Source organism: Phaethon lepturus, unplaced genomic scaffold (genome assembly GCF_000687285.1).
Source record: "Phaethon lepturus isolate BGI_N335 unplaced genomic scaffold, ASM68728v1 scaffold33280, whole genome shotgun sequence".
In the NCBI taxonomy this organism is placed as follows: Eukaryota; Metazoa; Chordata; class Aves; order Phaethontiformes; family Phaethontidae; genus Phaethon; species Phaethon lepturus.
This window is the reverse complement of record NW_010511742.1, coordinates 28,731-55,898: the sequence shown is the minus strand read 5'-3', so window position 1 is coordinate 55,898 and position 27,168 is coordinate 28,731. Positions and strand designations below refer to the sequence as shown.

The following is a 27,168-nucleotide window of genomic DNA, read 5'->3' as shown; positions in this document are numbered from 1 at the left end:
CTAGGGTGGTGGGGGGCTTGTCTGATGGTGGCAGCCTCAGCGCTAGGGTAGCAGGGGGCTTTTCTGGTGACTGCAGTCTGAGGGCCACAGACTGAGGTAGGCTGTCCAGAGGCTGAACGCTCAGGTCTGTGTCTGCAGGTGGCTGCTCTGGTGGCTGGGTATCCTCGCCGTTAGCCAGGGCTCCTATGGGAGGCACATACTCACGAATTTCTCCCGGCTCTAGAGGGTTAGGCCCACAGGGATCATGCTCTGTGCAGCATAAACGTCCATCCAGCTTGGAGATGAAGAGCATGCCTTCCCGGTGCTGCTTGCAGAACGACCTGGGGCACATCTCGCAGAAGGAAGCTGCTTCCTTACCACACATATCACACTGATGCCATGGGCACTCCCATTTTCCTGCAGCACAGACACAGGAGAAAAGACATGCCTTAGGAGTGGTACAAGGGGAAGAGACAAGGCCTGCTGCAAAGGGAGTTCAAGGGAGAGGGGGAATACCCCTGTAATATTCCCATACATGTCCTCCTCAGTTTCTGCCATAGCTCCCAGGCTCGACAGGCAGTTCTTGGAAGCAAGAAGGGAAATGATAATCCTGACAAACACAAGCCATTCCAGCTCAGACCAAAAGTCCATCTGTCTCCAGCACAACGCTAACCAATACGGGTGCCTAGAGAAGAGCAGACACCCCCAGCTTTCACATCTCTGTGGCTTTGATTTCCACAAACAACAGTGATATCTGTGTATATAATACACTCAATTGACTTCTTAAGTAGATGCATCAGGTTCATCTAAGTCTTTGTTAATCCTGGGCCAACAACCTCCCTTCCTGTTTATCAGAAAGAAAGAAAGAAGTGAGAGGGCAGTGATCACAAGGGAGTAAGTTTCTATTGCCTCTGTACCCGAAGGCGTCGTCTTTAACCTCTGTGTATGGCCATGATAAAAATACTGCCTAACACAAAGCCAGGCTGCTCCCCGAGGAGCTCCATGTCCACACTGAATCTATTCACCATCAGTATCAACAGCATCGCAGAAAAAAATACCAACATGACACTTCAGAGATTGCTGCTTTTTCCACTTGTAGATGACCTCACTGGTTCAGCCCCCTGTTCCCCCCAGCCAAGGCTGCCACCGTCTCTACCAAATGGTTCTCACCAGTTCATGGACACCAGGAACAGTGAGACCATTTGCACCCAGGGTACATGATGCTGAGTCCCTGACCGCTTGTAGGACCTTTCCAAATAAGTCTCCTGCCTCCATGTTCCCCAAAAATCCCGTACCCCCATGTCCACCCCCCTTCCCCCAGCTCCCTGCCTTGCTGCGAAGAGCAGCTCCCCGCAGAGCGGTCCTTGCACAGCCTAGCCTGCGCGCAGAGCACAAGCGATGACGGAGAGCAGCCATGCACATCAGCCAGGCCAGAGCACTTCCCAGCCTCCCTGAACCAAGCCCACACATCTGTGGCTTTGGCTACCAGCTCTTTTCCAGGAAGGCTGGGAGAGAGCCTGGCACTGAGCAGCTGCAGCCATTTCTCTGTGTACTGGTGCAACATCAGCTTTCCATTCCCCTCTCTCACACTGCTTTTCCTCTGGGGTTGAAGACAACATGCAGCATGTTTCTCCCCTCCTTTGACACTAATCCAAGGCTTCTGTTCCAACTTCAAAATAAGTACAGCGCTTTTCTGTCTCTCTCCCGATTTTTCATCATCCTTTTCAGAGTGGGGATGTTTAATGCTACACGTGGTTTTCCCCGTTTCAGGCTCGCAGTGCTGCAGTACAAGCTGTCGCTGCTCCCCCTGCACTGTCAGCAACCCAGAAAGCCACACTTAACACTCACTTTGGCCACTGGAAAGACTCTGGGACTATTATTGTAAGAGGTCATTCGTACAGATGGAAAATAAATCAAAACCTGCCAGTATGTTGCAGGAAGGATAAATCCTATCAAACCACTCTAATGGTCTTTGACAGGATAAAAGGCCTAATGAATAAGCAGCCTCTCCAGAGACAGCCCAGAGCAGAGGAGCTCTCGGAAGTAAGATCACACAATCAGTAACATGCAAACAAGCAGGAAATTCCAATTACTCGACAGCAATGCTCATGGCAGAAGACACATTTGAAGTAAAAAGTGCTGAACCTTTCATTTCCTCTACCATGCTTTGATGAGTGGGCTATGAAAGTAACAGCCTACATGTAGAAAGAGTAAAATGGCTACAATGGGCTGAAAAATCATTCTCAAAAAAACCCACAACTATTAATGGACTTCCAGCAAACTGAGCAAGCATTTCCAATGACATCCTTCAGGAGCCTATTTTAGCCTGTATTTTAATTTAAATTTCTGGAAGCAGAACAGCAAATATGATAACAGAAACCAGTAGTTAATAACAAGGCTGTGAGGAACTGCAAAAATCTGGTTAGACAGACTCAGAATTTAAACTGGACAGATGCTCTTGCACCAAAAAGGTGCAATTAAAGAAAGACCCACACAAAGCAGGACTTCAGGAGAAAGAAATAAAATAAGTATGTGAAAAGGATCAAGATGAAGACTGAAGTATGATAGGGCAAATCACAAACATCATATAAATATAAAAGTTATTTTTGCAAAACAAGTCAAATCTCATTTCCTGAGGAATTTTATGTAAAACACAAAATATAATTATAAACATAATTATTCTGTTCTTTTGGTGTTAGGAAGGCCTTGGCTGCAAAAAAATGTTAAAGATATTCTCGTTGCCACAGTTTTAAAAATGTGTAGGGACGTGGGGGACGGTCCAGAGCAGGCCAAGAATAATAATTTTAGAAAATAAGAGCTGCAAGGACAGGCTGCATTTGTTTAAGCCAGAAAAGGACTAAGGAGATAACAGCCTCAGTATGCAAAAAAATGGGTATTGACAAGATGGCATTCCCTTGTTTTTTTCAAGTCAGGCTGTTAGGAGAAACTTTTCAAATGGAAAACGGGAACAGGCTAAAGGCTGGATTCTCCTTTACTGGAGACTTTAAAGCATGTGACCTGCCAGGATGTTACAGAACACTGTCTTTAGCACACAAAAATGCATAGAAAGGTGATATTCAGCACTCCCTCACCCTGCGGGTCATTCCTACAGAAACATCATCATGCACTCTTGTTGCCTTTCACATTGCTGTTACAGTGTTTGTTCAACGAGCAATCCAAGCTCTTCTGTATAAATGCCCTATTCTCCCCAAAACTAAACACATGCACACACATAATTTCTGTCATTTACAAAATATGATACTAGTCCTTCTACACTTCCTGCCAAATTACAGCTAAAGGTGTTGAATGCCTAGTTCTGGCTCCCCGTGGCGTGCCGAAAGAAACACTGTCGCAGTGACTCTCCCAGCAGTTACTTTCAGAGACCACTTGGTTCCATGTTTCTCAGCCTTCCTCCAATGTCCACAGAAAATACTGTACAGAGATATATAGAGAATTACTAATTACGACAATGTTTACAATATTAAATCAGAGTATTTACAGCCCCCTAAACAAATTACTTCAATGCAGTTGCCTTTATTAACCAAATTTATTATCTTAGCAAAAAAACCTCAAATTAGGTTTGATGAGTTCTTCCACCTAAAAACTTGTCATCTTGTAATGTTGATATTCTTCCCATTTAATTCTTTGGCACTTGTTCCCATATCAGCTTTTCCATCCTCCTGGCCTGACAGAAATCAGACTAACTGGCCTACCAAGACTCAGGTCAGGCTTTTTCCCTTTCTGAGCATTGGTTAAACCTGAACACTCATTAAAGGTTGCAGGAACTCCTTTAGTAACCAAGACAAACTTAAACAAGAGAGGAAACACTCCCCTCAACCAGCTCCTTTAGGCTTTTAAAATGCAACTTAAATCTTTTCCTCCAACAGATACTACTTTACACCTCCTGAACTATGAACAAACCAGAAACTGTTTTATCACTCATACTGGGAGCCTATTTCTTCCTCTGCACACAACTAGAAGTACTTTTTGAATATTGTTTTCTTCTTATTTCAAATTTCTGCTCTCATTTCACCACAAACCAGGATATGCTTTGATACCATTCTCTCCCCTATGAACTCATGGCTATTCAGACATCTAACACATTTTTCTCCAACTCCTGTTTTCCATCAGTGCTTTTCCTCACCATCCAACTCGGTTGTCTTCAGCTTTGGGAAAGCGGCCAACCTGAGGAACCAATACCTCAACTATTGTTGGGACTGTCCTCTGCCAAGCCCCAAGGATGAGGTCAGCTCACACACACCACTTCTTAGGCAAGGACCAGCTCCCCCTTCAGCAATCAATTCATCTTTTTGCAGTCCCAGTGAGGTGCAAACCGGGGTTGTGTCATATGGGCGACAAAGTCTGTTCAAGTGATAAAGATCTCTCTAAATTTTAAGATGGTGTGAAGTGAGTGCAAGGTGTTGAGTAGCACCTGAGACACCTCGAGCCAACGTTGTGACCCAAGCAGAGCCCAGTTGTGTGGAACACTGACCTGCAGGTCTCTTGGTCAGGTTGAGGCAGTCTGCATGGTACACCTTGGGGCAGCCTGGCTTCTTACAAGAAACTAGCTGCCCTCCATCCCCACAGCTGAAACACTCGTCCTCTCGCTCTTTCATCACCTCCGCCTGCGACCTGCGCTTCATCTGCGGCCGTCTCTTCAGCTTCTTGGACTTCTCTTCAGTGAGGCTGGGCTGGCTCTGCAGGTGAGACAACATCAGTTAATGCACGTCTCTGCCCCTTCCATGTGTTCCCTTCCTGCTACAGTGGAGATAAACTCCACAAAATAAAAATCCCACTGCCAGCCATACCTGAAACACATGCAGCATCTCTATAGTACTTCTGAGTGTTTGATAACCAGTTTACTACAGCAAATAGCTCTTTTTTTGAGAGAGAGAGAGATCCTGGGAGCCCTGGTTAAACATGTGATATACGCAATTAGCAACAGCAGAGCAAGGAGCCAGGGGCTGCCTGGTGTCACTGAGCTTGTGCCACCTCTCAGACTCTTTAGGTCCTCAGTCAAAGCTGTCAGGTCTCCTTGCCCCCATGATTATCACAAGTAGTCTCTCCCAGGCCTTCCTGTACTTTTTGATATTCCTCACCCCTCTCTTCATTTTCTGTCTGAATTTATTTGTGATCAGTTTAGACCTATTTGTTCTTGTGTCAACATTGCTCTTATTCTGCAGTTTTTCTCTCCCTGAAGTTAACTACCAGGACACACTCTCCTTTTCACAAACCAAACGCTTTCAGAATCTGCATCTCTAACCTTCCCAACAGCTTTTCTCCACCTCTGAGTTTATTTCTCCCAAACACAAGTTACAGAAGTATACATGCTACTTCATATGATGCCTTACAGGCTGTGTACAGTGACACCAACATTTCTCCAGGAAAATGGGAAGTCCCTCCCACAGCACCACCTGCATTTGCCTTTCACGGCTGCATCACCACAGCAGCTCAGTCCTGCGGCTGCTGAACTGTACAACTCCTTCTCCACCATGACTGCTCATCAGTGACCCTCTCATTGCAGACTTGTTTGTTATTACCCTCCAGGTGTGTACTGTAGCATACTGAATGACTGAACTCCAGCCTCTTACCGGTTATACTCAGTTATTCCTTTGCAATTGCCCCATCCTCTCCATCTCCCGCACCGATGACACCTAACAGATCACAGTTCTGACAACTGTGTCATCAGTACAGTTAAATTACCACGCTTCCAACAGCTCTGTAACAGGCATTAATGAAATAACCACAACCGGTCCCAAGATTGGCATCTAAATGGCTTAAGTGCTCTCTTTGGCCTAAGGCTTCCTTCAAAGATGCCCCCACCCAGATTCAAGGTAGGTCCTTGGACCACTCTTAACACAAACACACTCGCACAGATCCTCTCACAGGCTAAGCCTCCCATTGTACCAAACACTCAACTCCACAAAGACGATGCTACCTTGTCCCCTGTCAGTGACCTTATCAAAGCACTATCAGTTCAGTTTATCTAAACAGACATGAACTAAGTTTTATGCCTTTTTCAACATATTCTCCCATCCAAATATGCATTCTCCATGCAGAACATCTCTGTGTGTTGAGATGATGGCTACGAGGTGATTTTTGCATCCTTTATTCTGCATAAATATTGGGCACTATTTTCATCACTCTCCTATTAAGATTAAAAACAGAAACACCAAAAAAAAATTTAAAAACTTTGTCTCCAGAACTACAATTTCAGAATTTGGCAGCAGTGGTTATCCAGCTCTCTTGCCGCCAGGGAGTTATATCTCTTGATTGTTTCCTTCCCCTTCACATGTGGATGTTTCTGTTTTCATACCATCATTCCCATTGACAATGGGGACAACTCAGGCCTTTCTTATCACTGAAAATGCAGGAAGTGAAATCACTCCACCTAAACTATTCCACCTATTCTCAGTGCCTAGTACCTCGGCCATCTAATTACAAAGAGAACAAGAAAAACCCTTCACAGCTAATTTGAATGTCTAAGCAAGGTCTAACAGCTGGACTAAGCGATTCCCACTTGCTCACTGCAGTACAATAGACTCCCACACATTATTCCACACTCCTAGTTAGAAAGGTCACTTTTAAGAGTGAACTTGAATATAATCAGCCAAGTTTTATCTTGCTGCATCTTCAGGAAGCTTAAAAATGCATCTATTGTGGGATGAATTTGAAAAACAAAAAAACCAAGATACTGTTTTCTTGGGTATTGTTTCTTAGCCCAACTCATCAAGATGGAATGAGTCACCTCAGGCATCACAATGGAACATTAATGCCAACTAAAGGGCATCTCTCTCTGATTTCCATCAGGCAACCTGCAATTTCAGGGTGAAAATGACAGTCAAGCCATGTATAACACAGGAGCAGCCCAAGATCAATTGAACTTTAAATTGCAAACCAAAAAAGAACTAAATACATCAGATGTGTAATTCACCTCATCTGTCAACTTCTGAAGACATACTTTTTTTTTTTATCTTAAATTAATTTTTCTGCAGAACTAAGGGCTCTCGAGAATTCACAAAACCTTCCCTATATTTTGATGGGGCTTAACAACTGTGCTGCTGGAGCTTTTAACCCTTAACTGTGGGTAAACAAGCCGCCAGTATCCACATGCCAGAGGGATTACTGATTTAGTGAAGCTCTTGAAACAAACCAACATCTGAGACAGATTTAGCTGGTGACAGCTGGGAACTTGGCCAACTGCTCCTGTTATTTCCTTGTCCCAGTGAGAACCGGCTCACATAAGGAGGTAACTGAAATAAATTCATGTTACTGCAACATTACAGTTACAAAACAAAGCTCTCAAAAGTCAGTGAGTTCTAAAAGCTAGTGATTTTTCTACTACAGATGCAGCAAATTTCTTATTCCCGTCTGATGCGTAAACTTCGGTTGCTTAACTAAAAGAAGGAAAAAACAGGCACTTTCTTATTGCAATGAAGATGGTGATGTGGAAGCCTTCTGGTGCTCTAAAGCAATTCCAGTCTGAAGGAATGAGAATTTGTTGGCCTTCCATGTAGGCTCACAATTTACTCAGGCTTTTACTTTGGAAAATGGGCTGAGCTGTGGTTTTCTGGTTATGCGATGGAAGTCTTTCCCGTGCCTGTTCTTTGGTCCTCTAATGCAATGGAATTTGCCATGATAATAAGCAGAAAATTCTGAAAAAAAATCTTTCATTTATTCTTTGCATAAAATACAATTTCCTGTCAATGTTTATAGTAACTCTAATAATTGAGGTCTAAGATCTGCTCTCCCAGAATGAAAACTTGAACATTCAAGTCATTTCAAGCAATGTTCTTATGGCCACACTGAAACCAGATTACCCTTCCCGGGATCTCTGCAACAAAGGATACACATCTATGCAAAGAGATGATTTGGACAAGCAAAAGCTTAAAGGATGCATCATACCTTTGGCCGTACTCCTAGGAAGCCACTGCAATTTGGGGCACCACATTTACAAACGGTCTTTCCATTTCCCAAACACTCCAGATTATAGTTGAAAGTCAGCTCAGTCCCTGGCACAAAAGCAGATCAAAACCAAGCAAGTTGTAATGAACTATGGGGCAGAACATTTTACTGAAGCAAAATCTCCTTTGAAATATAATGACACAAATGACTGTGACAACTGTGCAAGGGTACCAACTATTAATCTCCCCACAGGTCTGTGTGGGTTGAAAATTCAGTGCAACCCCACACCCCTGCCACATACTACAGCTAAAAAGGGCATTCTACCCCATGCTGTAGCATGCTTAGTTCCATTTCCTAGCCCTGTAAATCAGAACTATGAACCTCCATTTATACCATGGATGTATGTGTTTCATTATGTCAGCACTGGTGTTAAGTCTCATGAATGCCTATGTGAAAACAAAAATTAAATATCCTTCCAGGGAGCTGCAAACCCTCCCCTTTCCTTACAGAAACACTCTCATGTTTTTAACTGCAGGTACTGACAGAGTGGGGTTCCTTACCAGCTTTGATATTTACAATTGCGAAGAGCCCGACCCGAGTATCGCCATTCACACACCATTTCTGAGTCTCACAGTTTGGCTGGCAGCAATGGTTCATGAACCGAGCGTAATTGCCCTTTGGCCCAGCATCAATGATTCGATCCTGGGTGGGGTGGGGGGGGGAAGACAGAAAAACACATTTGATAACTGTCATTTCCTGCTCAAACTGCTGCAGCATAGGTACCAGTATACCAAGAAAGCACTGTTTGGCAGTGAAAAGTATGACAACGGAGGCATCTGATAACACCTCCAAAGTACCTGAGCTCGCACATGTGTTTTAACCAAGCGTAAGGGAGAGGTGTCGCTGTGTGGTCTGGAAAATCGACAGACACCCAAGCAGTTTCCACACACTGATGTCTGCTCAGGGCTGGCAGATCATATAGCAATACAGTCTCCTGTGCAACATCACCTTCCTCTTCAAAGACACATTGGCTCCTGAACAGCCAGGATGCTTTCTGGGAAGTTAGCTCTCCCTGCCATGTCAATACTGGATAAACACTACACCAGCGCACTTCCAAGACAGCACTTGTGGTTCCAGACCCCAAAAGCAAAATACCAGTTCCTGTTTCTTGTACATCTATGTATAGAAGGAAAACAGGAACAGCATGTAACATGTGAGGTACGCTGCTGTACAGTACACTACCATTTGCTAGACTGTGTCAGAGAGGAGAGGGCAGCTGTAAGCAGCAAAAGCTGAGATTCATTTTTACAATAATAAGGGACATACTAACACTTGGTTTTGTCCCCACTCTCACCCATCAGCCAGACAAGGAGAACACGATACGGTCAGTGTGCATTTCCAGCAAGAAGAAGGGAGAGCTAGGAATCAAGTCACATTGTTATCTTGTCCCACACATGACAGCTTCTTCCCATGCCTGCTTTCATGGTTTCCTTCCAATCTTTCCAAGGTTGATTGACAAGGTGTGGAAAGCAGCTGACAAAACTACTTACCTCTGAAATCCGGGAGCTCACACCAACAACCTGGCCTCCAGGACCCACTGAGGAGTCTGTGGGCGTAACAAAATCCACCCTTCTGCTTAGATCAGCAAGACCTGGGATCTGAACTTAAATGAGTGTCTCACTGTGCCTGATACTTGTACATCTGATGACTGATGCTTTCTCTGGCACACACCAGCCCAGTTCTGGACTCTCCGTGGTTCAGCTGCTGGGAAGGATCCTGAGGTTACAAATTCACCCTGTTACGCTGAAGCAGGATCTATGATCCTCAGACAATTGCCCTCAGATAACTGCCTCACCTCTTCTGAACAAATTCCACTGAAGTCGGTTCAGACTTTGCTCCTAATCCTAATATCCAACCCGAAACTTCTCTACTGCATACTAAGTCCATTCTTTTAGTCTTCTCTTTAGTAGCAGTACAGACCAGCTCGTCAGCAACTCTTAGCACCTTTTTACTTGCTGGAAAAGACCACTATCATGCCTTCCTTGTAATCATTTTACTTCTGTAATAGTATCCTGGCAAGAGAAATTCTTTCCACATACCTTATCCAGCGTCAACATGTAGAAATTGGTGATGTCATGCTCCTGAGCATAGCGGATTCGGGCTCGGCACTCTTCTTCATCAATTAGCTCCCCGACATATTCATTAACAAATTCACCCTGTCAGGGAGAAAATAAGCTTGTAAGATGAAGACAAATTCCTTCCAGGATGGAGGAACATCCACCTTTATGCTGAAACTTAGTTCCTGTTTCCTTTGTGGAAAACCTTCCATAAAAATCTCCTTTGCAGCCAGTTTGACCTACACTCTTCACTAAGAGCCCTGAATCGTACATCCGTTTCACATACTCAACAAATAACCTGAAATAAATTAAATAAAGTAACAATGGCCATCAGATTCTTTGTGCTACAGAAAGAATTAACATTCAGGGACAGCATAAAAGTAAACTACAAGAACAGCTCTTTGCTGCAAAGCTCAAAGCACTGCATAACTGCATTCCAGCTGGAAACAGTATGCCTTTGGGGATCAAGCACACCGAGCACCATGATGCACCTAGGGCACCTGCTCCTGCAGCGCATCTGCAGAGTTCCCCTGCCATGAGACCATACTTCAACTGTCAAAGGGAACCCCAGCTCTGGTCCACTGGGGCTAATGGCTGCCTCCATTAAATAATTGAGTTTTGCTGTTTCCAGACTGTCTGCTAAAAGTGAAACATAACAGGTGCATGAAATGGCAGAGAGATCCTTTAACCTATATGATAGCAGGCACAAAGTCTAAACAGACTAGACCCACATTTTTCTTCCTGTTATCAAGCCCTCCCATAGCATGTTGTGCCTACTCCTTTTTCAGACATTCTTCTCCTACTATGCTAATTGTCCTCTGTTTCACTTCATCCTTTTCTAACTTTGGGGTTCTCTTTGCTTTAACATTCTTCCTTCTTCATTCAGCAGAGACATGTGTCCACAGAACTACTACTCTCTGCATTTAAAAAAAAAATAAATACAAGTGTTTTAGCTGAAGACACCAGTTTCAGCAATAATAATAGCCATCTCCGAGACATTACCCTTTTGTAAGAGCCAAGCCCTGGTTTCAGTTTCTGATACAAGATTCTCATGCTGGAAAAGCCTGGCTATTCAAGAATGGGGGGATGGTATAATCACTGTTCCCCATCTGGAAATCCTGAGCACCATCTTCAGGCCAGTGTTCTGGTGTACTCATAAAGCCCATCGTCCATACAAGCAGACAGATCGAGCAATCATCTTTCTTACCCTGTGGGATATCAACATGCAAACCATTTTCTTGGTTAGCTAAGCCAAAACATTCTTGTCAGGACTGGAAAAGTTAAATTCATTCATTCCTTTCCTAAATGGCATTCTATGGCAAGAAGTTTTCTTCAAATTATGGAAGATGGTAATTTTTCAAATCTATTGAAACCAACACTAAGCAAGAGAAGTGTCAAGAGAAAATTACAAGCAGAAACAGAGCACACACCTTTCTGATGTCTGTTTTGGCTTGCAAGCCCCAGCCTCGTGCCAGTGTGCGGAAAATCTGTACCTCGGGATACTGCCGCTTGGAGAAGCACTGGTTCTGGCAGCGCTCCCCAGCAGGGCAAACCATGGGGTGGCATTCGTAGAGCAACATGCGATTGATGCATTCGGAATCCAGGCCACATGGGTTTTCATCTGTTGGTTTGCAGTTGCAACGCGGTATCTCGGACAGGTCTGCAGTGAAGATCTGCACCTTACCCACCGGCCGGTTCACCTTGAATGCACATGAAAGATGTTAGCTACATAAGAACAACAGGTCATCATGATAGTCGCTTCTATACTCAAACCTTGCCTACGAGCTGACAGGCTACAGTGCAAGGTAGTTACACCGAGGGGCAGGAGGACACAAGTACAAGTACTTTTGAGCACACTATTTCAAGACATATATGGTTAGAGGAAAGAGCTAAGGAAGATGCAGGTCCCCCATTAGCATCACCTGGTGCAGGGTGTATTCTGTCACCCTGGAGGGGGAAGAGGCTGCCAAGTGTCTGCCTCCCATCACCACTGTGCCTACATCCAGCCCAGGTGGCCCAGCGCTCTTGCTGGGTGCACACCATACCTGTGACTGACACCAAACCGTTTTTTGCATGAAAAAGCACCTTCTCCAGTCTCAGTGTCAGGTCCTTCTCCTTAGCTTCTCCTTGCAGCCCTAGTTTTTGAATCTGTCACCTTCAAGCCGTTTTGTCTTCTCAGCTGTCACTACGATAACCAGGCTGGCATGTTTGTGACCAAGTACAGAGGGCCTCCCTTTGCACCAGGCCACAAGCAGTTAGCCTCCTACCCAACTGTCCTGCAGATATAAATGAAGGAAAAACCAGACAAGGCTGGGGTTGGAAGGCCCAAAGAAGAGCTCAGAGTTAAGCCAAGGAGCTCTCTAAAAACCACTCCAGAAGGAAGCAGAGCGCAGCACCAGGTGGAGAAGCAACTGGCATGTCTGTGGCATGAGCAGGGTCCTTTGGTTTTGGCAGCAAACGCTGAAAGGCAGGCAACAGAGAGTCAGGACTTGGAGACAGACACTGAAGAAAAGGTCCTTGCTGTGCTTTGCCCAGGCGAGCAATACCATCAGCTCCCTTTCCTCTCCCAGAACATGAAAGGAGAGGGTCATTTAGCAAAACTATTCCAGCCCCCCCATGATTTATCTAGTCCCACCCACAGAGTAAGTTCCTGTGCTAGTAGCCTGCAGAGGCTGGCCAAGTCCTTATCCTCCCTCTTTGTTTAAAAGCAAACCCTGCAGAAACCCCAGATTAATCTCTTCAACACACACAATCTCCCATTCCTCCTAGTACTGCCTCCCACCTCCGACCTTCCTTGTCACTCTTGTGTTCTCTGCTGCTTCCCATCTCAGACTGTTAGTTCATCAGCTCATTAAGAGTAATGAGACTCAGAGGATTAGGACCGTTCACCCACCACCAGGGCAGGCAGAGGTGCCCTTGCTGGCTCTGGCACTGCCATCCCAAGCAACCACAGTGTCCAACCATGGTGCCCCTCAGTACGCACACATGCCCAGCAGGCCTGCCCTACTCTGAGGCACTGCTGGTACAAAATCAGCTCCAAAACAAGGCAATGCTTGGACTAGCCACAACCCTGATGTGATGAAGGATCCCAAGTGTATTTTGCAGCAGCCTCTCACATTGCCGCTCCTCAGGATGAACCCTGAGGTGCTGATCTCCTTAGGCGGCCAGGATGGGAGCAGACACAGCCAGCTTTGGCCATTCCACCCAGAAGCCTTCTCCAGTTAACCATATGCTCCTGTGAAGTGCTTTGCTTTCACAGAGGCAAACAGCTTGCACCCAGACCTCAGAAAAGCTGCCATGGCTCATGACCGTGACCATTATTACTTATATTAAAAGACTATTTCAAAGGCTCCAAACTGCTTCCAAAGCTCCTTCATGTTGCAGCCAGAGACAGGCTTAAAAACACCTATAATGTGAAACTGTATTTCCTCCACTGAAGCTGCTTGGCTCATACTGCTGCCACAACATTCAGCTGTATTCTTTACACTGTCCCGTAACTCATGCAGGGTGTACCTGCCTGCCTAGAAAACCTACTTAGAAATAAAACGTGACAGCAATCAGTTAAGCTTTCATAGTTTGCCACATAAAAAAGGGAAGGAGCAGACCGAGGCAATGAAAAGAGGAACACAGTCCCCGAGTCCCTGGGTTTCTGATCAGTCTGGACCCACATCTCAAGCACATATACTCACTTGGCCCCAGCTCTCCTCTCAAGTCACCTCCATCCTGTAGGACTCCTATTGCTGCTCCAATTCTATATCAAAATACAGCCCTAAACATGAAGAGTTCCCCAAAACTCAGCAAAAGGGCTGATATCCCAACACGTACATCTGCTTTAGTATTTCTGTTCAGTCACCAACCAATACAGAAAAAAAAAACCAACAATAGCAGAGATGAAACAAGATACTGCCAAGCTCCAGTGTAGGTTACCATCCTCCCCATGGCTCTGCTCCACTACATACTGACCATCTCCTGTCTTGCACCACCTCAGATGCCCACCTTGCCATCAGCAGCATGCAGTACTTGAGCATACTGCATATTAATAGCACTCTCCCCACAACTGACACGGAACAGAGATGTCCAGATCTGTTCCAGTAAATCAGAGTACCTCTATTACTGGTGTCCAGCTTCGATACAGCTCTGTGCATACATGATTCCTTTCTGTGGAGGATGACTGAAGATGCCAAGAGGACTAAAGTAATCTTCAAATACAGCCAGACACCCAAACAATAGAAATGTTTCTGTATACCTGTAAATCACCTGCACCAACAGCTCAAGACTTCTCTTCTGGACCTGTCTCCAGCACCTGCCCTCACCTTGATGTGTTTGTAGGGAGGAGGTTTCTTGTCATTCTTTTTGTCTTCCTGAAGCTGTCTCAGCTCTTTCTGTGCCTTCAACTCTTCAAATCTTACTGCAGCTTCCTGAAGAGCTAAGTGAGACAACAAGGTGTATTATGAGGAACTCTGCTCACACGGAGCGGAGCTGGGCTGCCAGTGTCCACCCAGGGCTCACAGCTCCACAAGCAAACCTCCCAGGCTGTGTACTTCGGGAGAAGAGGTTCACCGGAGAGGGACTGAAGAAAATGCCAATGCAGTAGGGCAATTGCAGGAGTTACAGTAAGGGACCTGCCCATGGGTGATGAAGCATCCAAACTGCCAACTAGCTTTGACCACTTTTGGGCAGAAGTGTCAGGCAGCTGCATTCACAACTCTCAAGCGCATTTTTATATACAGAAGACTGTATTAGACACAGGGAAGCTGATAGAGCAGCAGCTCACTCAGATTTAGAGCAGCTATATCAGAGCTGGAGAAGCATTCAAGTTCTGCACACCCTTCTCCTCCTCTGCAAGTCCAGATCAATGAACATTATGGGTGCGCTGGATGATAGATAAGCAGCAGTTCATTCTGCAAGTTTCTTTTCATTATAGCACTAAAAAAGTATTTTTCTCTGTTATAATAATGCCACTTCTCCAAATGGGAATGAAGAAAAAATGAACATGTACCTCTCTGGATGAAGACAAGTTACCTTTCTTGTATATGCCATCCACGCCCTTCCCCATCTTGTCTTTGCTGCTGACATCACCTTCCATGTAAGGGAACACACGGGCCTGGTGGGTCCACAGGTAATCCTTGGAGCCAAAGAACAGCACCGGGAACTCACCAATGTCATGTTTCATTTTCTGGATGTTGACAGGAATTGTTCTAGGATGGCAAATCTCAGCTGGCCACCACCTGCAACACAGGGAAGGGCAGATGGAACCTCTGGCTTCCCCAATTCCAACCACCTCAGAAGTATGCTACTGCATGGAGACATAGGGAAAAAAGTGTGTGAGAGCTACCAGCAAGGCTGATGGGGAAACAAGAGGCTACTGGAGGAGGAAAGCACACATTTAACCAGCCACTACAGGCATGCAAAAAAGCCAGAGTCTGCTGCACTGCACCCTGCAGAGAGGAGCAGCTTCTCACCTCAATCACCACAAGCACTGCATGAAGAAGGGATGGGGACAAGTCTGTTCTACCTTCACCTACCTGTAGCGCCCAACTTTCACCCAGACTACTTCCTTGTAGTGTGGCTTTTTGCCTGCCTTGCAATCATTACAATACCAGCTTCCCTCTGGCATCTCAATGTTTAGACACTCACGGTGAAACGCAGCTGGGCACGACTCACAGCATAAAAGGCTGCCCCCTGCAAAGAAAAGGAGGAGGAATTTATCAGGGTCACTGTGCAGAAGCCCTGGACTCCACACTTCCAGACATACACAGTTGAGAAAAGGGCATGATGCTCTTCTGCAAGCACTTTTCAAAAGGCTGTGTGCCCTATTCATGCTGGAAAAATAACCCTTCTAAGAATACAGAAAAAGACCTAGCCTGAAGTTGGACTTAAATGGGGATGGATAGGAAGGCAATCTGTTCTCTGCAGTTCTCACTGGCACAGTCTGGATGGGCAAAGCTTCTGCCTGCTCTCATGACTTCTTGTCAGGGCATTCTTTGGTGACAGAGGACCCAGTGCAGACCATCTCACCTTCCGAGCAGACAAAGCACCAGCTGACGTTGACGTGTTCGTGGTTGCGGCAGCCCCTCCGTGCAGTGAAGTGATTGGGGCAGATGATGCTGTTGGAGGCAAGGACCACGGACCCAGCAGCGAGGCAAAAGTCGTTGGAGTGGTATGCAACCGGACACCGCACACAGCGCATCAAGCGACCTAGCAACAGAACATGTTGGGAACACAGTGAAGGAGGACGATTTTTTTGTTTCCTGCCAAAACTAGCCTCTATTGATAACTAAGCTCAAAATATTAAAAAAAAAACCCAGAATACATATAAAATTATAATTACCTTTAATATATATTTGTGTACAACATATATAAAATTTTATTATTTTGAAGGGAAAAACCTCCTGCATGCTGTGCAGACACAGTTCCAGGAGTTCACAGGCTGGGACTGCTTCCTATCATACACAAATAATTAGCAAATCAGCTCAGACAGTAATTACAGAGGGGGTGTTCCAAGTGCTTAGCTGTACATAATGAAACCAATCCATGTAGCTTCTGAAAACATCAGCACTTGCCTCTCCACTTTATCAGATTTTACCTTGAAATTCCAGAATGGAGAATTCAGAATTGCCTACAGGCCTAATTTATCCAAGGTTTTTGAGAGTCTGTTTTCAGTTCCTCCCAGGAGACTATAAACAGGGAGAAGAGGTGAGAGGAAAGGGGTAAATCTGACCACTCAGAAGCAGCAGCCAAAGGAACACAACGCAAATATTCAGTGTGGAAGTGGTCAGCTGTGGGCTTTAGGCCTTACTGTTGTCTTCTGCACCAAATACTGATTTGTGCATCAAAATCGGGGGGGGGGGCGCGGCGCAGGACAGACACAACTTTAACACAGACCCTGAGGATAAAAATAGAGCTGGTCTTACTGTTGCTCATTTTAAGATACCAAGGATTTAAAGAAAGGCAGCTTTAGAAGCAAATACACATAAAAGTTTTAAGTTTAATCATGTGAGATAAAGGTCAAGGTATTGCTGCAAACAGCTCAAATAAATATTTGCTTGAGAAGCTTAGCCCAAGGGCATCACTACTACAAGATGAGAATTTGCATTATAAAAAAAAAAAGCAGAACTAGAACAATATCATAGTTTTTACTACACTGTTCTCTATGCTGTTCCCTTGATAGCCAGTGCTGCTAAGTAGGCACCATCTGCAGCACTGTCACGGTGAAAAGTACATAGGAGAAACATGAGTGTCTGTACAGCTCCAGAGACTTATTCAAAAACCCAGAGAGGGATGTGGCATTGCTGGACGTGCAGGCATCCAAGCGTCTGGACAGAGGAGAACATTTTAGTTGCCATGTCTGACCATCAGGAGTGCTGATGAGCAGAAATCTCACATACTGACACCACCCCTTCCACTCCCCCAAGAGAAGCTATTCCTCAGCAAACACTACAGCAAGGACAGAAAATCCACATAAAGAACTAGTGGACCAGGTAACCGCACAGTGGACATGAAACAAACAAAAAGCTTCTAACTACATCACCTAGAAGATTTCAGTACCTTTAGATGCAGAGATGTTCGCTGGGTTAGCAGCATGACAAGTCATACATATGTGCAGGGAGCATCGGAAGCCCTTGTTCTGCATGACTGTGGGCGGATACTTTTGTATGCACGCTTCATGGTAGTACTTCCCACAGAGGGGCAGCAAGCACCGTTTTACATCTTCCCCGCAGCTCTTGCACACAAAGCAGGTATGGACCCCTGGAGAAAGAGCAACAGACATAAAACCAGCCACACAGAAGGGCTAAATGAAAACCTGACACTTCCACCATGCTGTGTATTAGCAGAGCACAACTTCCCAACCTGCTGTACCCTGTATCCCAAAGCACAGGTCTCTGCAGAGAAAGCCTGCAGCTGCAATAAAGCTCCAGAACAAAAAAAAGTATTATTATAGCTGTGATTTCAGGCCAGGGAAAAATGAGAAAAATTGACAAGCCTTGCTTAGACATTCTCCTCTTCCCAGCCCACTCCAGACTTCTCCCCACCAGCTCCCCCTCACTAGTCCCTGATAAGAATTTCCCCTTCTCTCTCCCACCAGATCCTGGACATCTAGTTCTTCACACCCCACATGCCTGAATCAACAGTAAGACCAGTTAATTAGAAGTCATTATCAAACATCAAACCAACAATCAGAAGACTGAGAGCTAGTTAATGGCCCTACTACAGGCATATCACTCCAGCAAAGGAAGCACCAGCTAAGCATGCAGGAAGCACCCTGGCCTTCCGTGCTCACAAAAGCTGCCGTACCAGTGGAACACTCATTGCAGATGAATTTGCCCTTTGGCATCTCGGAGAGCCCAAGGCACTGCAGATGGAAAGCACCACAGCACTGCGCCTCACACAGCAACAATTCCCCTGGCTTCTCGCAGATCTGTGGGGAAAGTAGCACAACATCAGCTCTGAGCAACCTCCTTCCCCACCTCATCCCAGAGAGCAGCAACCCACATCCTGGCCAGAACTGCCAGACCCCTGTGGAAAAATGCTAAGTTTTCCTCATATCAGTAAATTCAGGTGGTTTGTGCATCTCCATTGCCATTTGCTATCCTGTCCCTGCTACCATATGCCAGCTAAAGTGAATATTACGTTGGTCACATCTCCCTAACATCTGTGGACTTTAGCAGGAAGAGAGGCAATCACAAAGGAAAGGTTCAGTTCAGAGCACAAAAAGCTGGTTAATTCTACAGCAAGCACCCCTTGAGGGTACGTGGACTTGGCTGTGGCACTAGCGTGTGCCAGAACCTACATTAAAAAGGCTTCATAGTAATAAAGTTTCAAAGAGATCTCTTCAAGGACACTACCTGACACACATTCTCCTTGAGAGCTGCTCCTCCTCCACGCTCCCCCTGCATCTTTTTGGACGAAGGCACTCCATGGTCATTCTCTGACCCCTCTTCATTACCCTCTTTGGGGCTTGCAGCAGTCCCATGAACCGATGTCTCCCCCTTTAAAAAAAAAAAAAAAAAAAATCCAGAATCAGAGCTGTCAGTAGTTCCTGTCCTGACTTGGACAACTACAAATTCAGCCATTAAGCACGTAACAGGTTTGGCAGTTGGTCTGTGTGTTACCCACCCTGGAGAGAACATCCCCCATACAGTTCCACCAAGAGGCTTACAAGAAAGGGAAGAGCTCTTAGTTTACTAAATCATTAAAAAATACACAACCAACACGATTATTTTCCTGTTCACAACCCCTCTCTGAGGAAGAGTCATGGCTGAGGAAGGTACTGCCTTACATAGAAACGAATCAGGATGGAAGAGTGCAAAACATCCTGATGTCTACTTGCATTGGAAATGCAAATTAAAAACTTCAAACAATCTTTACTGCAGTTTTCACCCAGCAAATGAGCCAGACTTTTCCCCACACTTGTTTCAGCTTGTCCTAACCCATGTAAAATACAGGCATGCAGTACTCACAGCCTGTGTTGGTATGAACTAGCTGGCCAACAGCAAAGTGAATGGTGCAGCAGGGCATTTACACCACCAACCTGCCTGGGGTAGCAAGTCTTTCATGAGCATCTGTCCTGTATGAGTATCACAGCACTGACTGTAACATCAACTGGTGAAAGAGCATCCTGCTGAGAAAATTGGTTTCAAACGATAAAGGTGCAACCGCACCCTTGTGGGCCAAGTCAGGGATCCTACCATAAGGCTTCCCAGGGTGGAAGGATACCTTCAGTGTGTCCATGGGACCTGCCCAGACACTGTCAGAGGGCAGGAAAGCAGCAGGTATCCTAAAGACACGTCTTTCTACCACAAGATGCTGCTGTCCTGGAACTGCACACAGCAGCACTGCCTTCACTTTTGTCAGGACAGGCAACCAAAAGCTAGGAAAGGCCATCCTGCCAGCTTCTAGGCCTTTCAGGTACAGTCTAGGCAACACTTCAGCTGTCTCATCAGCCCCAGCTGCCACCCCAGAGTGGGTACACCTTAAGGGCCACTACTGCAGCACCGAAATGATGCCTTTAGCTAAGTGCTTTGAGCAAGAACATTTTAAGGACACTCCCATTTTTTAAGACCCCAGCTCACTGCAGTTAGCCGAGTGATCTCAGTGCGTAGCTGTCAGTTCCTCCTTGGGTCACCAAGGCATAGCCAGTGTATGCCCAGACATAAACTGTACACCTGAAAGGCCCTGTGAAGAATTCAAACTGCTGGCAGGAGCAGCAGCCATCACTCTCATACCTTCAAGCCTGCTTGGTGCTAGATGTCCAGCTAACAATCACGAGGGAGTTTGCACCACTTTCTGTATGGGAGAGTATCAATCTGAGCTGTGGTGCTGCTAAAGCTTGTAAGCTGAACTGAATGCCCTCTGCACACATTATTAGTCTGGGCAAAACAAGGACATAAAGTTTAAAATTGGAAGAATCCAGAGCTGGTATTCTGGTCAGATAAGGATGCTTCCTTTGCCTGTGGGTTTTTTTGTTGTTTGGTGTTTTGTGTTTGGTTTGGGGTTTTGTTAGTTTGTTTGTTTGTTTTTGTTTGTTTGTTTTTTGGTGGTTTTTTTTTTTTAATTCCCTGAATGTAACAGTATACTTTTATTTGGGGCCATTTCAAAGCCACGTGAGTTCTGTGGAGCAACAATGTACAGTATATTGAAGCACACAATACAAAGATGAATTGTGTAAATTGCCTTTATTGAGCACAAAAAAAAAGAGCAAACTCCCAGCTACAAACTACTGCCTGTCCAACATACCATACGGTGTACAGCCTGTACAGCCTACCCTCCATCACACTCTTGCTGGAAGGCTGGCAGTGATGCAGCCTGTGGGAATACTGATAAGGAGCACATAAGGTGCTGCCATCCTACCACACAGCCCTGGCAGACAGAAGGGAAGGGAAAGGTCTCTATGGCATTGGTAAAAAGACCATCTAAGAACACAACAGTGACCCTTTGACTCTACATGCAATAGCATCTTCTCAAGCTAAGTGCTATGATACTTCTGCTCCTCCAGATGTATTTCTGCTAGGAATTTTGTAGTCTGCTGCAAGGTAGCCCTCTGGCCCAAACACTTGCTTTGGTTTCTAGAATGCTCCAGGAGCAGCACCAGCAACCAGTGCTCCAAGGACCAGGTACAGCTCAGGTCCTCCTATTCCTACATAGGTGCTCCCTCTTCTGCTCAGCTCAGCAGTGACCTCAGAGTTGCAGGGGTCACTGTAACGAAGAACAAGAGCAAGGTTAATCAGCTACTGGTATGGGCAAACAATGTCAGCTATAGCCTCTGCTTATGCTGGAGCCCCAGTGTTACAGACACAAAGTGAGCTCAGCCCCTCTCATGGTCACTGAGGTCCCTGTCAGGAGGGGCAGGGTGCTGGTGAACAAGCACCACCCATCCTGTGGTCAGTGGTACTAGCTTCTTGCTGTAGCTAAGGTTTCCAGAGAGTATTTTAGAAGGGGACACACACACATATACTTGCTACAGAAAGAGGTATGAGGGCTTTAGAACTGGTTTAGGTCCTTCCATCCTTCTGGCCACTTTCTACCATGGCTGCTAGTACTTGGTTTTGAACCTTGATGGCCATGTTTCACACGTTATTGGAATGGGAGACTAAAATACATCTAGGAGTCATATAACATTAACCAGCAACTCCCTCTTCAGATCTGAAAGCATTTGCTAGTAGTAATGCTACCTTAACAACTGGGCCCACGCTGTCCAGTGTGGCACAGCATGCTCTAGCCCTGCTCTTCTAGCCTAAACCCATCCTATTTGGTTCTGCTGGCCAAACAGCTGGCCAATCTGTGCATTTCACACACCAGGATCTTAGCCTTATTTTATCAGTGTCCCCAGAACCGCATGGGTAAGGGAACATCAGAGCTAGGTAGGATGAGCAAGGCCAGATACTTCTGGCTAGTGCTTCGTGAACAGGGAGAAGGGGATTGCCATTCAAGGCCATCACTCAAAAGAACCTGTCACACTGTTCCCCCTCCTTCCCTTACCCAGCATGAGCACTGCAAAACTACATACCTCCTACAGAGGGCAGGTCTCTCATCTTGGGTCTTCTTCCAGAGCTATATCTGCTGCTGTATCTGGCACAGCCTCAAAAGCCTGGCCTGTTCTTTGGCACAGCCTGACCTTGGTTCACAACCTTGACAACCATTTCAACAGCATTTTCCATCCCCTTCTCTCAGCTTCTTGCTGCCCTGACGTTGTGAACTTCCACTCCTGGCTCCAAGGACAGGCAAGGACAGAGAAAGCTGCTTAGTTCAGCCCAGGCAGACAAGCTTTCCCCTGCCCTCTTTTCCTCTGAAAGCAGCTGGATCCAAGGCTTCACTGTGGTGTATCATCAGACCGTCTATTTCTTCTAGCACCATTCAGCACAAAGTGGGGTTCCTTGCCTGGTATGTGGAAAGTCACTTAGGGACCAGCATGGTCCAAACTCCATGTGAAAGCACAATCGCATCTCCACAGCGCCCCAATACTCACCAGTACCCACGCACTCACCTAAGCCAAGGGGTGAACACACTCACCACAGTGGCTCAAGAGCCACAATCACAGAGAAATTGATGCTGGAAAAAGGTGCCAAGCATTGGCTTTTTTTTTTTTTTGGCATGGTTTACCATACCTAACTTCAGGTACTCAAGACAGATGTCTAAGGCTGGAAGCAGTTAAGACTTCCTTGGCTTGCTCTGCAGCAAATGGGTGCAGGATTCAGAGCCATGGCCTAGTCATTTTGCTGCTCTGAACTGCCCCCTCTTTTTTTTCCCCTAGAAAACATTCAGAGAGAATTTTCTGGCTCAGAGCTGAGCCAGTCTCTTAGTGGGTGCCTAACAACAGACAGTGTTAACTACCCCCCAGCATTGGCAAAGATATTTTTACAGGCTTCTTTGAAACATGATTCCAGACGAGCACACTTCAGAAAGAGTACTAACACCAGTACAGGAAGGCTTGCATGGCCCAGGGTTATTACCCCATTTTATCACCCCCTTCAGAAACACCATTTTCAAAAAGCAGTAGCAACAGGGTGGCTGGCACTGCTCAGGCAAGTGGTGTGAGGTCTGTGCTCTGCTGGAAGCTGTATAACAACAACAAATACAACAATAAATGTCTACAATTGGCTCCTGAAATACATACTGACTATCCTGACAGAACACCGCACAGAACGGCCTGCTGCTAAACCTGGGCCACTGGAAGTGAGAGGCGATGGTGAGAGGCCCAGAGGTGTCCCGCCTCTCCCAGGAAAAGTCTTGCTTCCCCTACACTTGGTGATACCTGGCTCATTCCTAAAAGGCAAAATGTGCTTGTCAGAGATATTTGTACGCCAGCTCTGCTGGGATGAAGTCGAAGGGAGTTGCCCCAACTACCCCTTTCTGCTGGATGGCAGAACATAATCAGAAGCTCTTGTGAGCAGTCTCAGACAGCGGCCTCCCCCCCCCACCATGCCCTCCAACGTGGTTCTTAGCTCACCCTGGTATGCAGGGGCAAGTGGAAGGAGGGGTTGAAGTCCACAGTCTAATGCTTGTGCTTCACACTGATGCATAAAAGGGCAAGATTTCCATCACTACCAGAGAAGACCTTTTACAGCAGTTAGACCTTCTGAGGTGCAAAGTAAGATGCCAGGCAAAACCTGGCAGATCAGAACAGCCTACCCCCCTGGAGAATTAGCTGAGTAGTAGCTTGAAAACTGAGCCCGAGTTAAGCAGTCATCACAAAATAGCTACTAAATCAAGGTGGTATCTTCAGCTTCAAGCCCAGATCATGCAACTGTATCAGCAGGACAAAGACCCCACTGACACATCAGCCAGCCAAAGATGACCTGGCCTAGGCTCCACACGGTGCCCTGGGAAGGAGCTGACAGGTTACAGGGATGACAGCATGTAGAAAGACCCAACAGTACCTCAGAGTGTGGGGTCTCCCCCAGCCCCTCCTCATTTCTCTCCTTCTTGGAATGCATTGCAGCAGAGGGATGGCGCTGTCTCTTCCGCTTCCGCTGCTTCTCCAAGAGCTTTTCAGAAGCTGGGATGCAACAGAAAGACCACTCAAGAAAAATGCAGAAATAATTCCCTTGCTATAGGTGCCACCAGCATGTCCTACACCCTTCCTGAGAGCTTCAGGCTGGGTCCTACTGTATTTGAGTGCATAAGGGCTGGGGCAATACAGGCCTCCAGGCAGTCTGCCCTCTGTCCTGCAACCATCAGAGGACTGATTCATACCGGTTTAAGCTGCTTTTGCTAGGCTGATGAACAACACCACTGACTTTCCTGAAACAGCCCCCCAGCAGAAAAGAAGAAACGCCACCAACACCAAGCTTACATTGCTAATCAAATGCCGATAACTACCTCCTCCCACTGCACTGCAACAAAAAATTCCTCATGTAGATACCAACGTGATAGAAAGACAGATGGGAAGGGACTAAAATGCAACTGCACAACTGTCCATGGGAGAGGGCAGCCACCGTTCAGCCTGGTCACAGCATGTCATCAGGCAAAAGACAGCATATTGGTACAGGACCTGTGCTGACGAGTTTCCTTCAAGCACTCTAACTACAAATGAGAAGCGAACAGCTTCTCATGGAAGTATGAGCCCACCATCTCCACTTTCCATAGGGAAATCAAAGATACTACAGTACCTCGGGTAAACAATTTCAGTACCTATTTCTTCTGCCACTGCTTCAGCTGAGGCAAGCACCCTCTGAGAGGCCAGAACACGTTAAGCCCTTACACATACACAAAGCCACAGGCACTGACCCAAATTTTACCAGTCATCTACCCCTGGAGCCCTTCCTTCACTTACCTTCTCCCAGGTCCGAGAAGTGGGCTGGTGAGTAGAGCTCAGAGCTGTCGCTCTCTGAAGGGCCAGTGCCCTACAAATACACAGCAGAGTCAAGTCACCAGATGCAAATGAGAGATGCATGCTCCTCAGCCACTCAAAGCCTTTACGAATGACTGCAACATGTAACTTACAAGTTCAGGTCATGAATTCATCAGTGATTACAGACTTTACAAAAAAACATTTATTTTGTGTGTGTGATAGATCCCACATGGAAAAGTCAGTCTCTGGGTAGGGAGGAATGCCAAGTCTCCTGTGTCTTGTGCTCACTAGCATCATCCGCTGTTTCCTCAGCTCTCCCAAAAAGACTGCTAACACTTGTAAGTGCTGGGAGCAGACTCTCTTCTGGCTTTACACTTTTATGGAGCTTAAGATTGAAATACCCTGGCCTCTGCATTACTACAAACATGATAACTGTATTAAGACTGGGCCACACAGAGAGATAAAAAGGAAAGTAAGAAAACTGTTATTAATCAACCTTAGACACAGTGGCAACAAGTCTTCTGCAGGTACACCACCTGAAATAATTCTTTACAAGATGCTTTTTTCCAAACCATGTCACTGAATATTAAGTATTTAGCGGAGAAGAGCAGCATTTTCCTTAAAAATCTGCACCAAGCACTGTATACTACACGTGATACAACTCAAGCCTCCATCCTGCTACAAGCTCTGCACTTGCATACCATCCACAAGCTCACTTGGAAAGGTAACAAAGGAAACAGCGTGCAGAGGAAATCTGATGGCAAAGGACAAAGCCTTTGCTCAAGGTTCAAGCTCAAGCTACAATGCAACATAACCGTGACAGAAAGCCGCTGCGCAGAACATTTCTGCTCACACCTTCCAAGCCAGCATCCAGATGACTCCTTTTCCATATAAATAAATCAATGAAGAGAGGAGATTTTATAGCCGTTAACTACCCAACCTCCATTACAAGTGGGGAGGGGTGGGGAACACATCTATATTCAACAGATTTCTTCATAACACAGCAATCGGCACCTTTGGGAAGGGTGGACCTTTGCTCCTGGGCTACAGCCAACAAAAAAACCACAGCCCATTGCACTGCATCTCATTCTGCAGGGTCTGCTGTCCAGGCTTGTTTTCCACCTGGTTTTCAAAAGAGCTGGAAGGAATATACCTTCTTTGGGGGAGTCCACTCCTCCTTCTTTGGCATAAAGGCAGTGTCCAAGTCATTGGATTCCAAGAGCTTTTTAGTGGGCTTCCTTTGACGCTTGCTTTCGAAGTTTCCTGCAATGAAATTCTTCACATTAGATAAACAGATATTTTTTTTTTCTTCAGTCAGACTGAGACCATTAAGTAAAACACCAGCTAACAGTACAACACAATCCATTTGCTTCAACCCTGCCTTTGGAATCACAAGCTCCTTGAGCAAAGATGCCAATTACCTGTTTCTGTACAGCTTCCACAAAACCAGACCTCAGTCTGTCATGACCTTCAGGCATACCTCAATATTTAATATAAAAATCCACCCACAGAAGAGAGACTATGAAGTCAATGCCAGCAAGTAGCACATCCTGGCACTGCAATTCAGATTGTAATTTCCCAATCACTTTGATCTGGCATAAACCAGTCCTACCACCGACAAATACAGCCCTCCCTCCACTCCCACGCCACTCACACCAGCATTTATGCTGTACATAGTAAACAGGCTAAAGGACACGCTTCCAATTAAAACTACTTGGGAAAAGACACCCCAAACAAACTAGCTGTAACCTGCACCATTTCCTACTCAAGCTTTTTGCTGGCACTGAGGAGGGTAACAAGTTCCTAGACCTAGGTTCATCCACACTAATTTTGGCAACAGTAAAAACAATCAGGAAATGATGATGCAAGACAATCCAACGTAACAGCCTGCTTCCCATCCTACCCCATTCATTTGCTTGCTTTACCAGCCTTGGCTGCGTCCTTTCTGTGACACGCACCTCTGCATGCACTGCTTACCTCTGCATGCACTGCTTACGCATCAGACACCTAATGGAGGGGCAATACGGCATTGTCCTCAAGGCAAGCCTCTGCCCACAGCTTGGGCTCTGTGTGCTTCAGCAAGAGGTGTTTTCTCAGGAGAGGGAAGAGCTATGCAACCTCTGCATACTGGATATTTGCTCCCACTGCTGCACCTTGTACTGTTCTCCTGCATCTCCAACCTCAGGTTCACATCCCCAGTTTTTCCTCCTTTAATCCTCTCCAACCTTCCATTTCCATCCAACACCCACAAACCCCAAAGGCAAACCATCTACTCTCAAACATAACAGACCAACTGACCTCCCAGTGTCCATACCTGTCTGCCTGCTTGGTTTCTTTTTTTTTTTTTTTTAAACTATAGGCCCTTTAGAACAGGAA

The 27,168-nt window shown here is 45.9% G+C and overlaps 1 protein-coding gene across 1 annotated transcript in view; it reads right to left on the bottom strand.

The window, feature by feature from the left end:
- Positions 1-27,168, bottom strand: part of NSD1 (nuclear receptor binding SET domain protein 1) — a gene marked incomplete at its 5' end in the record, with an annotated part of 41,832 nt that overhangs the window by 1,936 nt on the left and 12,728 nt on the right. The window contains 16 exon segments of the mRNA XM_010284956.1: positions 1-396; positions 4,472-4,676; positions 7,885-7,991; positions 8,445-8,586; positions 9,984-10,100; positions 11,432-11,701; positions 14,315-14,427; positions 15,024-15,229; positions 15,527-15,683; positions 16,020-16,199; positions 17,550-17,750; positions 18,297-18,420; positions 18,848-18,991; positions 23,879-23,997; positions 24,775-24,844; positions 25,946-26,055. The exon segment at positions 1-396 is cut by the window's left edge and continues 36 nt beyond it. Of these exon segments, the coding sequence (XP_010283258.1) occupies positions 1-396; positions 4,472-4,676; positions 7,885-7,991; positions 8,445-8,586; positions 9,984-10,100; positions 11,432-11,701; positions 14,315-14,427; positions 15,024-15,229; positions 15,527-15,683; positions 16,020-16,199; positions 17,550-17,750; positions 18,297-18,420; positions 18,848-18,991; positions 23,879-23,997; positions 24,775-24,844; positions 25,946-26,055 (2,661 nt within the window).